This window comes from Episyrphus balteatus, chromosome 1, assembly GCF_945859705.1.
Source record: "Episyrphus balteatus chromosome 1, idEpiBalt1.1, whole genome shotgun sequence".
Lineage (NCBI taxonomy): Eukaryota > Metazoa > Arthropoda > Insecta > Diptera > Syrphidae > Episyrphus > Episyrphus balteatus.
Window position 1 is genome coordinate 87,009,978 of NC_079134.1, and position 16,825 is coordinate 87,026,802.

The window sequence follows — 16,825 nt, forward strand, 5'->3', positions numbered from 1 at the left end:
CGGTAGTGCTTTAACCGGCACTGTATGTTCATTGTTTCACTTACAGTGAACAGCCAATTTTTAGCTTTGTAAAGAATCTAATGGCCAGTTGTACAAATATTTAATCCGCGGTTCAGCAACTTTTATCTTCTGAAATCGGTGTTAAAGGTGCAGTTTAGCACTGGTTCATGGTTCATTTATGCTAAAATAGCTAAAGTCATGCTTGAACCAAACTTGATCCACAACTAATCCGCCGAAATCGGAGAGTTAAATCCCTAAACCGAGGCTGACCCTCGTTTTTACAACTGCACGGAGAAAAACTAAGGTATGAACCACTTATTTCTGGTAAATTTAACTTTAATGTAGAGTTTAAATAGGGATGGCTCCCCAATAAAATGTAATTTACCTTACTTTTCTAGTAAATTTATAGCTTACGATTAACTTTACAGTAAAGCCTTTTTTTGTATGAATTTCTAATAGAAATTACTAGAAAGTTAGGTACATATTGATTATTGAACATTACTATAAGGCTGAAAATACTGATTTTTAAAGTAAATTGAACTTCTCTATAGAAGGTATATAATTTAGTTACAGATTGGGTCAAATAAAGTCAATTTCATTGTTATTGATGACATTTTTCTAAATAAAATTGTATGCATTTATCTTACAAAATTAATATAAAAAAGGTAATTTTTGTAATTATTGAAAAGCATAACTAGGTAACACGTACTTAATCCTCAAAGCTATTTAGAAGTAAGTAACGTATGACCCTGTTATGTTTTTCAATAAAAACATAATTACCTAGTTTATTATAATTTGTGTAGGGTGCAAACAAATAATTTTATTTAGATCATCAATAAAAATGGAATTGACTTTATTTGATTCAATTTTTTTTCTAATTCTTCATGAATTAATTAGATTGAATGATGTTAATGCATATGGATACTCCTATATTATTCTAACACAAGACAAAAATTTGCTATCCGTAATTACGGAGCCAATAATAACGCATAAAAGAACACAAAAAGAAATGAAAGTAATCCAAAAGAAAAACACAAATTTGAAAAGAAATTTTTACATTTTATTTCTTTATTTTAATTAATCCGCACCCGGACACCTAAAAGCTTTGACAAAAAAAAAAATATCCAAAACAAATGGAAAACAAAATGGCAGACTTTTCAATGACAGCAATTAAGATATTGGGAAAATTCCTAGAATTAGGTAGTATTATGACCTTAGTGTAAGGTAAAACTTATTCATAGAATAGTTAAATTTGTAAAATATGTTTTACTAGAATCTTAAAGTGAAAAGAGTCACTTTTTTGGATGAAGGTTTATTTTACTCTACGTAAAGAAAATATTGCTACTCGTAAGGTACATACTACTTTATTTTGTTCACCATAATTGTCTTGTAAAAATTACTTTAAGGAGTCAAGAAATGTTCAATACGTAAGGTAAATTTTACTTAAAATCTAGGTTCGCACTAGTTTCGAATTAAGTTGGCAACAGTTCTTTGCTTTTTAAGCGATGATATATCGTCGGCACAACACCAAAACCACGAACTTGCATTTTTGGGAATTGTCACTTTAATGCATCATTTTACTTGTTATCGGTCCCTCTATTCACTGCATCGATCCCAATTCTCCAACTTTTGCCTTGAAGCCTAAGCTATCAATTTCCGTTGCACCAGTTTCCATAAGATTGCATGAGTTTCCGAAACTTTGAAGAAGTTTTTCTCAAACGTACAATTTTGCAGATTCTTGGTATTCGCTTTGTGCCCACGATATGTTCCTCGAAAAACAAATTCAGCCCTATTTTGAGTTTCTTGTGAACAAGTTTCAACCCGGAAAAATAAAGTTTCACTTTTCCTTTATGGTGTGTTGCGGCCGACAATTTGTTCGCGTCCCGAAAACTCCTCGTATTTTGAACTATTTTCAGTTAAAATGCGAAGAAAGCAGCTCACTTAAACTTTAGTGAAAAACAAAAACCAGTTTAGCGAAAAATTCAACTTACAATAGCTTTTGAAATTCCGGACGAACAAAAATATTTCGGGCGAAAAATTTTCCACGTGAAACTCACAACAGGGTTTATAAATAATACAAAAAGAATAGTTAGTTAATTTTTTGAAACCCGAAATTTTTTTCTGCGTTCGTCCCTGGGTGAAACCAAAAATATTTAAGGGCCTGATAAAATTTAAGAAGATTTTTGATAAAAAGTGTTTTTAGTGCTTGTTTATGAAATTGGACATAAGACTCCAAAGAGAATAAAACTAACTTAGAAAATAAAGTTTTGGAAGTTTTACAAATTTATACCTATTAGGGTAGAGTTGCCTATTTTCGACCGTCTCCAGTTTCCGGTCACCTTTCGGAAAATCGTTATAACTAGGGATTCCAAAATTTTGCTCTTATTCTGTTCTCTTACAGTCACGAGCATAAGTGAAGGTTCTCTATTATTATTTTAGGTAAAATCAAAAAGTATACCAAATGAAAATAAAACTGCAAGTCAATATTTAAGTTTTAATTTATTTATCATGAACAGAACACAGTAAGAGCCAAAAACAGGAAAAAAATTGAACTCATTACAAGAAAATGCATTTTTTTAAAAATACACCTTAATTTCACCGAGCAAAAGTGTAGGTACCTTAGAGTAAAACATACGTTTTGTTTCGTATCTCGTGGTTTCGAATGCGTTTTTCAAGGTGGTCCCATAAGTGCTCGATGGGATTCAAGTCAGGACTTTGTGGTGGTGTAACAAGCATGTGGGGTGTATTATACGCTATCCACATCTTCACTGTTAAAGCGGTGTGTTTAGGATCGTTGTCCTGTTGGAAATAAAACGTGTCCCTGATCCCCAGTTTCTCAGCGCTTTGGTGCAGGTTTTCTTTTAGAATGTTGAGATAAACAGCTTTATTCATTATTTCCTCAATTATAACAAGGTTCCCAACACCGGCGGATGACATACACCCCCATACCATTACACCACCACCCCCATGTTTCACAGTTTTAACTGTGTTTTTGGGATTGAGAGCTTCTCCCTTCTTTCTCCAAACATTGTGTCTACCATCAGAGCCAAAGATGTTGAATTTAGACTCATCTGAGAATATGACGTTATCCCAAAAGTCGGTGGTTTTGTTTTTATAACCATTGACAAATGTTAATCGTTTCTTCTTATTAACATCACTCACAAAAGGTTTTTTACGGGCAACGCAATTCTTAAATTCAGACCTATGGAGTGATCTTCTAACGGTCCACTCAGAAACTGTTTTGTTTAGGTTATTTGCAATCTCGGTGGCTATTTTAGGTGCACTTTTAAAGGGATCTTTTTGTATTATTCTTTTTATTTCCCTCTCATCTCTCTCATTTAACTTGCGCGGTCGTCCTGATCTTTGTTTATTTTCTATTGTTTTTTCTTTATTGAAACGATTTACCACCTTTTGTACCGTTGATTTCGTTCTGTTTACAATTTCTCCAATTTCTCTATAGGATTTACCCTTCTGATGATGGTTTATAATTATTTTTTTTTCTTCAACTGTTAATTCTTTTCGCGTCATTTTGGTTAACTATTTGCACGTTATAAATAAAAAACAAGACACAAAAAACAAAGCTCTGACGGTTGATTTTATAAAATGCATTAAATGAAAGCAAAATAAAAGAAGCAGAGATAACTTTTTAATAACAAAACAGCAGGTACCTACACAAGGGCGGAGTGAAACTGCACTTTTTTTTCTTTTTTTTTTTTTTCTTCTTCTACATACCAGGGACGGGTGCCATTAGTCATCAAAAAAGAGCATACCAAATCTCAGCCCGATCAAAAAATATCTTGAGGGTTCACAACGCCCTTTAAAATTTACATGCTTGTTGGAAGTAATGTACTGGGAGCAATTTTCAAAAGAGATGGAGCAATGTGCCAAAAAGTTAGAGCGTGTAGGTTCGGTCGAGACAAGAAAAAAATCGTATGGAAGGAGGGTCTATTCCCCTTCGTTTAGCGGGGAGGGGCAATTTAAAAAAGAAATTATTTAATTTGAAACAAAAAAATATTAAAAATCAACGGTTATACTTACAATAACGTGCTATACCTTTATGTAAAGCCAAAAACCTCGTCTTTTACAAAAATGTTTAATATGGCCATTTTCTGGCACAGTTTTTGAAAAATTAATTTTCGAAATCAAAATTTTGAAAAAAAAAAAATTCAAACTAAATTTTTTCAAAATTTTATGTAACTAAGTACTACTTAGGTTATTAAAATTCGATGCTCTTATTTGGCCTTAAACAAAAACAGAAAACCGCATCCAAAAACATTTTGTCATTTTCGAGAAATTAACAAAAAACCAAAACTATTTTTGTCTAAGAAATTTCTTTATTTTTGGTTTTTACGTGGCTGGATTATGGGGGTTGGGGGTGCTCGCCGCCCATGGATTCTTGCAGAAAGGGCATTAAGTCAATAAAATCGTAATTTTTAAATGAAAATTGAACAATAAATAATAATGTACATGTTTTTCGAATCAGAAAAACTGAGTAAAACAATAAAAACTCAAAAAAATCCATAAAATAACCTTTATGGTGTTTTCATTTTTTTCAAGTGACTTGTGAACCCTCTAAAACTTCTTTGATTGATCTGAAATTTTTTTCCTGTTATTTAAGTTCCAAATGGCACCCATCCTGGCTATGTAGAACAAAAAATAAGACAACTTTTTTTTTCACTCCACCCTAACCTACACTTTTGCTCGATTAAATTAAAGTCATTTTTTTAAAATTGCAATATTGCTTGGGAGTTTTTTTTCTTTTTTTTTTTTTTTTTTGTTATTCATGTTATGTAATAAATATAAATAAACTAAAATATGCATTGTTTTTATCAATTATTGATTTTTATTAGTAGATTTTTTTAACTTTACGAATTTTTCACATGGGGTACCTTCACTTATGCTCGTCACTTATATATAAGAACAGCATACGAGTGAAAATTTGGAATAAACCCTTTTGAAATCACTAGTTATAACGATTTTCTGAAAGGTGGCCGGTAACTGGAGACGGCCACAAATATCAGTTCATAGTAGAGATGCCGCGAACATTGATTTGGCCGAATACCGAATATTCGGCCACGCTCCTCGGCCGAATACCGAATATTCGGCCGCCGAATATTCGGCCAAGGACAAAAAAACGTTGGTAATTTCAAAAATTTTATACTTTGTCTCAAGAATAGAAGTGGCTTAAAAAATTCCCAACAACATCTAATTGTAACTACTACTTTTAAGATAAATGTCTGAACACACTAGCTACTACTGCAAAGGTAGACATCTAAAATCGAATTATATATGAGGACTGTTCGCCAAGATCGAACGTCGGACCCATACAAGTGGTGGTCAACACATACTAAAAAATTTCATATTTTGACAACATTTGCTAAAGTCTACCTTTCTTCTCCTGGGACAAGAGCGTTTACAGCTAAAGACTATTTTTCGAAGCAGGAATAGTCTACGAAGATAAAAGTAATCGTTTACTACCAACAAATGCGAACAAATAGTTTTCATTCACCACAACTTGCCTTTAGTAGATTATATGTAAGTACTAAAATTAAAATTTTTTAATAAAACAGACATTTTGGTATAATAATTTATGTCTTTTTTCTTCTCCATTTGGTATTCGGTATTCGGCCGAATAGTTAAACTATTCGGCCGAATACCGAATACCAGAAAAATAGGCCGAATACCGAATAGTGGCCGAATGTTCGCGGCATCTCTAGTTCATAGCCGAAGAGCGCTTATAGCAAGCACCGTTTTGCGACCATTTGCCAACACAAAACTGTGTTTTCCTGCTCATCACTTAGTGCAGTGTTAGTAGTTAGTAAGCAAATAATAACTACAAAAAACGTACACTAAGAAAAAAACATTGAATTCAATATTAAATGTAACATACATTAAAGAAATTTACAAACAAAATAATTACTTGAGCAACAAAAAAGACATAAAAATAAACACAAACATTTATGAGTGTGGTGCATTGGTTCTGAAGACAGTTTTTAATCTATTTTTATTAAAGTTTAAATCAAAAAGGTTTGAATTTAAATTCAAAAGTTTGCACATGCGTGTTAAAGGTTCATGCAAGCCATAATTTGTTCAGTGTGGTGGAATATTCATTAAGAGTGGGTGTCCCCGAATGACGAACTCAGACTTCATGTAAATGAGTTTGTGTGTATTAGTGACCTTTCTTCGCCATACATCTCTCACGTTCAACGTCATCTCAACTCAGTTCTCTCTCGGTATCTTTATTTACATTCTCTTTCCCTTTCTAGAGAACCAAAGTCATAAAATTAAAGTCTATTTAGGTAGAAAAAACAAATCAGCATCAAGGAAATAGCAAAAAAAAGGGTTGCAAGCCTTGCAAGTGTATATTGCGGTTTTGCTTTGCGCAACCGAATTCACTTGTGTTTCGTTTTCCGTTGGTTTTACTCTATGTGCAAGAGTCATGGTAGGTATATTTATGAAGAAAAAAATGGTATGATATTCAGTGTTGAATTTTTCTATCTTACTGCGCATCTATGTACCTACATCACTTGGTATTCTATATAACTTTTGCAAGTATTCGTAGGCGCAGGAATCTGATCGACTTTTTTTTTCTTTGTTATAGTATTCAGTGATGATATTTATTTTAGTAGTTTAAAAACAAATTTTTTCAACATTTTTTTTTGGCAAATAAAACGTTTATTTTTTAAAACTATTAGGTACATATTTGTTTATTTATTTGAATGTTTTTAACTTTTTCTTTCGAATTTGTACATAGATTTATATATTATATTATTAATTGATATTATTGTTATTCATATACAGGGTGTCCCAAAAGTAATGGATCAAACGAAATATGCAGATAGGCCAACTTTAGGGCTCTCAGAATTTGGTAACTTGTTCATCCCAAATCCTTACGGTTTTCAATTTAATGCAGTTTTTGTGAATTATCGAAAAATCTCGACTTTGCAACAGTATTTTGCTTCCTCCGGTCATAATTGATTTTTGTTTTTTACAATTCTTTCACTAAAACATTGCCTAATAATTACAAATAATTATTTAATCAAAATATTTTTTATTTCATACGCCATTTTGCTGCAAATTATGTAACAGTTCCATGTTTTATAAAAACTCAATTTCTTACTTTTATTTGAGAGGAACATCCCGAAAAAAAATTGTATGGTGTGATACTGGTTTATTATTTTAAAAACTTGCCGTGTTATTGCACTTTTCAAAAATGTATAAAAATTTCCAAAGTTCAAATTAGAACGAAATATTACAATTTTAATGCAAAAAAACAGGGGTTTTAGAGCAAAATAACAAACAAAAATCGAGGCTTTTATTCAAAAAGAAATAAACAAACAACAGTCGAGGAAATGTGTTTATTTTTCTTTGTTATTTTTCTCTGAAAAGGCCTGTTTTGTTGCATTAAAATTGTAATATCTTTTGTTCTAACTTCAAGTTTGGAAACTTTTATACATTTTTGAAAAGTGCAATAACACGGCAAGTTTTTAAAATAATTAACCTGTGTCACACCATACAAATTTTTTGCACTGTGTTGCTCTGAAAAAAAATTAAGTAATTGAGTAATTTTGTTTTCATAGAAAAAAATATATCCATACAGTTGCTCAGAAGAATACCTAACATGCAACATCATAAATTTATGAAAGAGATAAATAAACCAGTTTAAAAAAAAAAAACAAGCATACAAAAAAAACTCGTTTATCCTATTCCATATACCTACCACGCAACACCAGATACCATACATTGCAAACGTGCGAGAGATCCATTTCCTGTATCCTCTCATTTTCGCGAAAAAAATACAACAACACTTTGCATGCACTTAGCCTGGCGCCAATCCTTTTTTATGGAAAAACCTATGTACAAACAATATGTAGAATGCAGATACCTAAGTTCATCTTATGTCGAATTCCTTTCAATGCAAAAATCGAATTTTCGGCGATCTCGAAGCGAATTTTTTCTGAAAATCATGTTCCATAGAAAAAAAATTCGCCTCAAACGAAGCAGAATTCGAATTTTTTTTAATCCCTCTTTTTTGAGAGATTTACACGGATTTGCACACACACTTGGAACATTTGACATTTCTCAAACGTCAAGCTGAAAGATTCCTTCGTGTTGTTTGTTTATTTGGGAATACCAACTTCAAATAAGGAGTAAATTATAATGGAATATCGTGTTTTCATTGCGGAAAATTATGAAATAAATAAAAAAAAACAATGTGCGATCAAAATATAATTTTTCTTGGCATAGTTCTTGTGAAAAAGTCAAATTACTGTGACTTTTCTTCTCGTGATTATCTTCAGGAAATTTTTTTCTCTGTAAAACCACAGCATACGGCCAAATAATTAACCTTTTACTTCATCTTCACTCAGATCTTAATAATATCTGCAATTTCCTATTGATTTGGATTAAATTAAATTAATATTACCGAAGCAAATAAACAAAATTATTGATCAAAGGAACCTTTGGTTTTATTTTACAGAAATTGTTTTGATTTCAGCTTGACGTTCGTGTAAAATTTGTTGTCAAATGACACACACACAATCGCAAAAAGAATTCGGTTTTTTACATGTTCCTTTTTAACACCAAAAATTCCATTTTTTTGAGGCGATTCTAAAATTGAAAGGAATTCGACATTATTCTTTATACCACCAAACAACCACTCGACAGAGCGAGTGTGAGAGATCACAAAATAGAAGATAATAAAGAGAGAGATACAACTAGCGCCAGCGGAATTTGTTTGTACTACAAATTCCAATACATACGCATTCCATGAATTAAGAAATTAAACCAAAAAATGACTTTTTAGTATTTTTTTGTTGTTTAAGACCTTAATATAAATTTCTTAAACTAATCAATGTGTTAGTATTTGAGTTGAGGTACTTATTTCTTTGTATTTCGATGAATTTTATCAATAATTGCAGAAGTTATACATGTTCAAACATTGTAACATAAGGAAAAATAGCTTCAGTTTCGATTAATTTTTTTCTATGAAAAATACATTTTTAGTTTTTCAAAATAGTTTTACTCCGTAGTTTGATTCAACCTCAATCCAAAATAGAAATAAAAAAAATAAAAGTTTTAGTCTAACTAAGAAACAAACCTATGTCTTTCAGGTCGTTCTAAAAGAACGAAAATTTTATCATGTTTTGTTCTCTCTTAATTACAAGTGCACAAATTTGGAAATTGTGGGGATGAAGATATTTAGCCTTGTTTATTATCTAAATAATAAAATTTATTTCATTCAATTATCTTTAAAAATGTAAAAGTTATTCACCGATTTGTAAACGATAACCCGATTTTTACGTGGTCCACTCAGCCTTAAGTCCAAGCATCGGAGGATATAAGCACACCCTCGATAGTTAAAACCAACAGAATTAAGTAAATTTGGTGCATCAATTACGCCTGTGATTAACTGTTGAATGAAGATTATGTCATTGTTAACCCTCCTTAGAGCCAAAGTTTGAATCTGAACTAGATTAATCCGATGTTCATAAGAAGGAAGATTATACAGTCATAGAACTTTTCTTCCGTGACCCAGGTCATAGAAGAATAGAGAAATTAAAAGAAGCCCTAAATAGATACTTGACTAATAACAAGACATGAACATTGATCATGGAACATTACAATAACAAAAACGAACTTAACAGAGGAATGTGAATTTAAAAGAATTAAAAATAAAAATTTTAAAGTTATTCAAATTAAATATTCAATTGTAAACAAATATTGTAAGCTTTGTAAAGCAAGGGTCATAAGCCAAACTAATGAAAAATTACAAATAATTGAAAAAGAAATTGTAAAATGTTATGAAACATAAAATAATGTGAAGAAAATGTAAAATAGAATTAAGAAATAATTTTGTTAAATTAATGTCGTTTTCGATTGGCAGTCCGGAAGCCTCTGGAATCATTTAGAAGCCTTCTGAAAGCGTTTTATTCGTACGAATATGACGGGCAGAACGCTTCTCAGAAGAGAAATTTTCTTCTTGATTTAAAATCGGAATTCACTCAAGAAGCACTAATCTTTGTATATAAATTTTCATAGTACTCTCACGCGACGAGCTTTTACTAACGCCATCCTAACGTCTGGAAACGAATCATATTTTCTAGCAATCTTTGTATATAAATTCCATTGACAACTAGAAAAGTCAAAATGCGACACTAGTGGGAAGTAGAAGCAACTACGTATACACATCAAAAATCGGAATCCATAAGCATTACATGTGTTTTCAATCAGGTAAAATAATTAAATAAAAAATATTAACTAATTTAATTTTAAACAAAATATATCTGAATAACTTAATTGATATTTTCTATTTCCATAGCATTCAAGTTCTAACCAAAAAATTGAAAGCCAAAAGCGAAAACAAAGATCCAAAGACTGCTGTATTCCGTGAGTACATACGTATTATTTAAAAACAATTTTATGTAAACAATTGAAAATAAAAGTCACAATTCCAGGATAAAGTGCAGAATCCACCCAAATGGATATTTCTATTTCATTCTATGACATAGTGCAGTACTTTGATGGGGTGAAGAGGTCCATTAAGGAAGGAGAGGAAATAGTGAAGGCAGGCTGGGTGTATGCTATTGGCCTATCACCACCTCCTTCTACAAACGAAGTCACAGCCATAGTTGTTGCTGTCTCTTCCATGACCTCGAAGCCCCATGAAGTTAAATTGAAAACTCTTCATAAAGATCATCTCTCATGGGCATGCACTTGCTCCTGCAAAGCTGGCTGTGGCAGTAAGTGCAAACACATAGCTGCTTGCCTAATTTATATCCACAAGTAAGTAATTTAAAACCAAATATATACCTACCTTTATCTTTATTTGTTTTCATTATACAGATATCCACACTTAGATATAATAAGTTCTACGGAGATAACCCAAAAGTGGGGTAAGTTAGGCAAGCAGTTTGCCACTCAGTTTTGCTCCGTAGATGCAAGTGATCTCTGCCACTGCCGAAGACAGATAAAAGTTTTCGAGGATGTTGTGAATGAAGAAATTCAAAAAGAAATTTTTCAAGGTTTACTTGCTGGTAAGTTTAAATAAAACCCTAATTCGGTGGCCACAACCAATAACCGCTTGAATCAAAAAAGAAAAAACTGAGTTAGTTTCACTGTAATGGTACCCATTTTTTGGTTTGCCACAGAAAGAACTCAATATTTTTTTAATTCGATGTGGATGTAGATTGAAAAAATGGCAAGCATAACCCCAATTTTTTTTCTTAACTTAGACGATTATTGATTGTGACCACAGAATTATTACTTGCCTAGTATGCTGCTTTCAATGGGAAGTGAAATCAAATTTGAAATGAATTACAAATTACTTTAATGTTCATTTCTAAAAGCACATTTAGTTGCATTTGATTCGAAAAAAAATTGCTCCTATGTACCTACTTGCAACAAAAAAAATAAAGTTGTTTTTTGACAATTTTTCACCCTTTTGAAAAATAGTGTATTTCTGTATGAAAATTTCACTTTGCATGGATGCGTTAATAAATAAAAAAAAATAACATTTTTGTTGACTTCATTTAAAAATATCAAACCCATATGCTGAAACCCAGTATGGGTTTGCCAATATTGGGTTTCAGCATATGGGTCTGCCTGACTCTGCCAAAGTACTTAAGCTAGAGAAAAGTTTTATAATATTTTCGAAACGTTATCTTGTCGTTAAAAATCCTGCATTAATAGATTTTTTCAAAAGCCTCTAAAAAAAAATTTCAGTCCCACGAGCAATTTCAATTTTCAGTAAAAGGCATTTAACTGAAATATGCTGAAACCCAATATGGGTCTGCCTGACTCTGCCAAAGTACTTGAGCTACAGAAAAGTTTTATAATATTTTCGAAACGTTATCTTGTCGTTAAAAATCCTGCATTAATAGATTTTTTCAAAAGCCTCTAAAAAAAAATTCAGTCCCACGAGCAATTTCAATTTTCAGTAAAAGGCATTTAACTGAAATATGCTGAAACCCAATACGGATCTGCCTGACTCTGCCAAAGTACTTGGGCTACAGAAAAGTTTTATAATATTTTCGAAACGTTATCTTGTCGTTAAAAATCCTGCATTAATAGATTTTTTCAAAAGCCTCTAAAAAAAAATTCAGTCCCACGAGCAATTTTAATTTTCAGTAAAAGGCATTTAACTGAAATATGCTGAAACCCAATATGGGTCTGCCTGACTCTGCCAAAGTACTTGAGCTACAGAAAAGTTTTATAATATTTTCGAAACGTTATCTTGTCGTTAAAAATCCTGCATTAATAGATTTTTTCAAAAGCCTCTAAAAAAAAATTTCAGTCCCACGAGCAATTTCAATTTTCAGTAAAAGGCATTTAACTGAAATATGCTGAAACCCAATATGGGTCTGCCTGACTCTGCCAAAGTACTTGAGCTACAGAAAAGTTTTATATCATTTTGGAAACGATATCTTACAATGGGCGACAAAAGCCTTGTCATTCCAAAATAACTTACTAACTTCGAGTTTCGTGGAATACCAACTTATTCTAATGAGAACGTTTTTCTAGCAGGTAATGTGTGTTTATGAATATTTTTTTGTCGTGAGGTCTTTGTATATGAATTTTCATGTTCATGAGATTTTGGGTGTGTTGTGTGTATTTTTATTTGTGACCTTGTTGCTTGCTTGTGTAGGTATGTAGGATTTTTTGTTTTGATGTTTTGATTTTCAGGATTTGATATTTGATTTAAATTCTGATCGTAAGCTTTAGTTTGTTGATGATTTTGTTTCTTTTTATAGGTTGGTATGCTAAGCAAAAAGGGCGTAGAGTAATGGCACTAAAGTACGTTAAAGTTACATAGATTTTATTAAATGGGGTCTGGGAAAAATTAATAAATGCATTTTGACTTCAGGACTCGAAAAAGTATCGAAAAAGTGTCAAAAACCATATTTTGCCGTCATTTTGATATTTATAAAAATTTTACTTTTTCTCATACCTAACTCGTGTGTTTTTGAATCTACAGAAACAAAATGTACGGCAAACTTGAAGATAATTTAATTTGCTACAATATAGTTAAATAACTTTTTTTGATTATTTCTTTGGTTTAAGAGTTAGGGTGTTTTTTTTTAAACACGTCAAAGGGTGATTTTTTATTTTAGTCATATCTCCATTGTATATCAATTATGAACATTCATATACAATGTTATTTCTTTTATTTGAGCTTTTTTTGACAATTTGTTCGAAGTGCTCTTGTGTTTCTTTATTAGCTAAGACATAATTTGACGCAAACAAATCAGTTCTCCATTGATTTGTTTAACAGGTAACGGGAATTTTAACTTGTAACAATAAATGCCCCAATTTCAATGTTAATTTGCGAAATTTTTCCAATTTTTTTTATGAATCTGAGCCTAAACATGTCAGCAGTTGAATACATGCTTAAAATAAGCAAAAGGTATTACTTTACCTTACCAAAATTGAAAAAGAATGGTAGTCAAAATACTTATGCCGCTCAAAAAATAGTACTTGTAATACAAAAAACGCTGTCTGAAAGCCAAATTTCACTCATATGACTTACTTTGACCACCATGAGATTCACCATAACATACTTAATAAATAACCATTAACTTTACCTATAAAAAGTTTAACCGTAAGAAATTATTCTTATCAGATCGAGAATTGTAAATTAGTCAAAATAATTATGCCGACGACTGTGTATATAAAATGACTGAAACTCATCAGAAATTCTTTCATTGATATCACCGGCACACAAAAAAAAAAAGTGTCATGAACCAGAAACCAGACCTATCTTTCTATATGTTTTTGGACCCGCTGAATCCGAATTTCAAGTCCGTTTGGCCCTGTCACCCTCCAGTTTTGAGTAATATGCAAAAAACTCAAAAAAAGGTAGTTTTTGGGGTCTTTTTTACACTTTTCAGCGGTCCCAAAAACATATAGAAAGATAGGTCTGGTTTCTGGTTCATACAACTTTTTTTTTTGTGTGCTAGCACTGTCGCGACATGTCGCTGTCATACCCGGCACACAAAAAAAATAGTTTCATGTACCAGGAAGCAGACCTATCTTGCTATATGTTTTTGGGACCGCTGAATCCGATTTTCAAGTCCGTTTTGCCCGGTCACCCTTCAGTTTTGAGAAAAATGCAAAAAACTCCAAAAAAGTCATCAAAATTCAAACAAAATGCACTCACAGCTCAAAACTGGAGGGTGATGGGGCCAAACGGACTTCAAATTCGGATTCAGCGTGCCCAAAAACATATAGAAAGATAGGTCTGGTTTCTGGTTCATGACACTTTTTTTTTTTTGTGTGCCGGTGTATTTAGAGGGGAGATACAACACTTCATTTTAGATTTTAAATAGAAGAAAATTCAAAGAAAGAAAATGCATTTCTTAGCTCAGAAAGGCACATATAGAACTAGATCTCCTAGATTTATCTTCTCCACTTACAAAAAAAAACACTACTTGTAAAACCAATCAGGGTTGAGGTGCTGCATTATATAATCATCTCAGAACATTTCAGAACACTTTTGTATATCGCGACTCTTGTCTGTGGGATTTCGTCTTGCGTTTTCAGCTCAAAAAAAATTACGCGCCTTAGTTTTTATGTTTTTTCATATTGTTTATAATTAAAATCTTCAAATTCAATTTGACAAAATCGTTGCTTTTGACAGTTTGAATTGAACAAAAATAAAAATTCCCTAAGATATTTTTAACAGAGTTTTAAATTTAACGTTTCCATTAAAAGTAAAGGCTTTAACTAAAGAAGAGTGAATTAAATGAATTTTTAATGATATTTACTTAAAGGTTTCAATAGTTTAAAATCGCTTTTAAATAAAACGATAAATTTCAAAATTTAATGGAAGCTCAATAAATTGGCCCTTAGTCAATTTACTCAAATTTCCGTTCAGAAAATGACGTTACCTAAATATCTAGTCCCTAATATTTCCTGAACGTGCCCATTGTATATCAATTCCAAAATTGATGTAAAATGTTAATCTGATTTAAGAAAAGCAAAAAAGTTCAAAAACAGAAAAATCAAAATATCCTACATCATTGTGTGATTGTATCTGAATTCATATACAATACATACATACAAATGAAATGAAAACTTACAACATGTCATCAGATGACCTTCTTAAAATAAAACGAAAAGAAAACACACGAATACATTTTTTCTGTCTATTTAATATTTTTTTACAGTTTTCTCATTCCCAAGATCAGGAAGCAAGAAAATGTATGAATGAAAATACCCCTCTACAAAAGAATGGAAACATAAAACAAAATAGAATAAAATACAGATCTTTTGTTTTGGCTCCTCCCTTTTTCTGCACAAAACTTTTGACGTTTAAGAAAAAAAACTGCAAGAATACAGCGCGACTAGAGCGCTCCCGGTGGTTCAGACATGGAACACAAAATCTTGAGTGGTAATAGTACAATGGAATTTATATACAAAGCACTAATACTTAAATATTTAAAAGTCAAGTTAATCACTCAATCAATGTTTTTTTTTTATTTTTTAAAATAAATTATTGTTTTCTGAAATAAATATTTTAATTAATTTTCAAACTTACTTAAAATATTTTAGAAACCAACTTCCCCATTAATTTCTTGAATATTACCAATTTTTTTAAATTTAAAACATTCCGTTTAAAGGAAAAATAAATTAATATAAATATTTGACATTTAATATTTTAAGGAAAAACACACAAACACAAAAAAAAAACAGAATTGAGTGGAAGCGATTTGAAACCAATCGAAAACGACATAAGTTATCAATCATGTATTCATGATTATCAAAAATAATACTAAGTACTGAAAAAAAGCACATTGTAATAAAATTTTAGAAAATATAAAAGATTTAGAAATAATTTAAGATGAGATCATCATAAATGATTTGATTGATATTATCAATCAAATCAACAGAAATTCGGCATAATAATCTTTTAAAAACATATAAAAGATCTTACTGAAGAACGGAGCGTTCTTCCTAAAGAAAGACTAGAGTTAAGTTACATTTACCAAACGTATCAAAGAATTACTAATAAGGAATATTTGAATCAAAAAAATCAGCCTCCTAAGAACTCCTCAACAATATAATAACACTGTGCTGGTTTATTACTTGTTATTATTTACTACCAGCATAAAGACAATATAAACAATTTCGAGCAATTTATTTAACAATTTAGCGATTTTTTTTTTAATTCTAGAAATTTAGATTTGTTTGCATTGTTATGGGTTAAAAATTGCCTATGTTGCCGTTTTCTCTTTTTTTAAATATAAAAAATAAAAAATTTTTTCAAAACTTTTTTTTTTAAAATTCATAAATCAAATGATGTCAATGAATACAATACTTTTCCAAGGGTTTTTTTGTGTGCTGAACTCGAATACGTGTCAGAAATATTTTATCAGCTCTAGTTTTTGAAATATTGCCATTAGATAGATCTGGGCCCTATTGCACCAACCACTTTGCATTTTGCAACTTTGCAAAACAATACTTTTCTGCAAAGTAAAAATTAAAAGGGCCCTATTGCACCAACCACTTTGCACTTTCCATTTTGCAAATTTGCCCTTTAACTTTGCAAATTCTGTTGCACCAAACTCCAATTTGCAAAGAGAAAATTATTTTTTTGAAAAGTAAAACAAAAATTCCTTCTTTGCAAATTTTGTTGCACCAACCACCAATTTGCAAAGCACAAAGTACTTTTCTGAAAAGTGCAAAGTTTTGCCAATTTGCAGAGAATTCTTCGATTTCGTTGCACCAACCAAAAAAACTTTGCACTTTCCATATCAAATTCTGCAAAGTTTTGCAATAATATGCAAAGACAAAATTTCGTTTGCGGATGGCCACTTCTCGTGTA

The 16,825-nt window shown here is 31.2% G+C and overlaps 1 protein-coding gene across 3 annotated transcripts; it reads left to right on the plus strand.

Moving 5' to 3' along the window:
• Positions 1–10,144: 10,144 nt before the first annotated feature.
• LOC129906907 (uncharacterized) lies at positions 10,145–16,106 on the plus strand. Of its 3 annotated transcripts, none has more exons than XM_055982906.1 (5): positions 10,145–10,233; positions 10,322–10,401; positions 10,458–10,785; positions 10,846–11,036; positions 15,168–16,106. In XM_055982906.1, the coding sequence occupies exons 3-5, from the start codon at positions 10,481–10,483 to the stop codon at positions 15,209–15,211; spliced, it is 540 nt and encodes a 179-aa protein (XP_055838881.1). In that variant the 5' UTR covers positions 10,145–10,233; positions 10,322–10,401; positions 10,458–10,480; the 3' UTR covers positions 15,212–16,106. The 3 variants fall into 3 exon arrangements, with proteins under 3 accessions (XP_055838881.1, XP_055838880.1, XP_055838879.1); XM_055982905.1 differs by having other exon boundaries at positions 10,322–10,389; positions 10,446–10,785; XM_055982904.1 differs by having other exon boundaries at positions 10,146–10,233; positions 10,322–10,389.
• Positions 16,107–16,825: the final 719 nt, after the last annotated feature.

Excerpts from the sequence above, each read along its gene's own strand:
- LOC129906907 (XM_055982906.1), top strand. The coding sequence starts at position 10,481 with ATGGATATTTCTATTTCATTCTATGACATAGTGCAGTACTTTGATGGG. Across the intron at positions 10,786-10,845 it reads TGCCTAATTTATATCCACAA|ATATCCACACTTAGATATAA; the intron begins GTAAGTAATTTA and ends TTCATTATACAG. Across the intron at positions 11,037-15,167 it reads TTTTCAAGGTTTACTTGCTG|TTTTCTCATTCCCAAGATCA; the intron begins GTAAGTTTAAAT and ends ATTTTTTTACAG.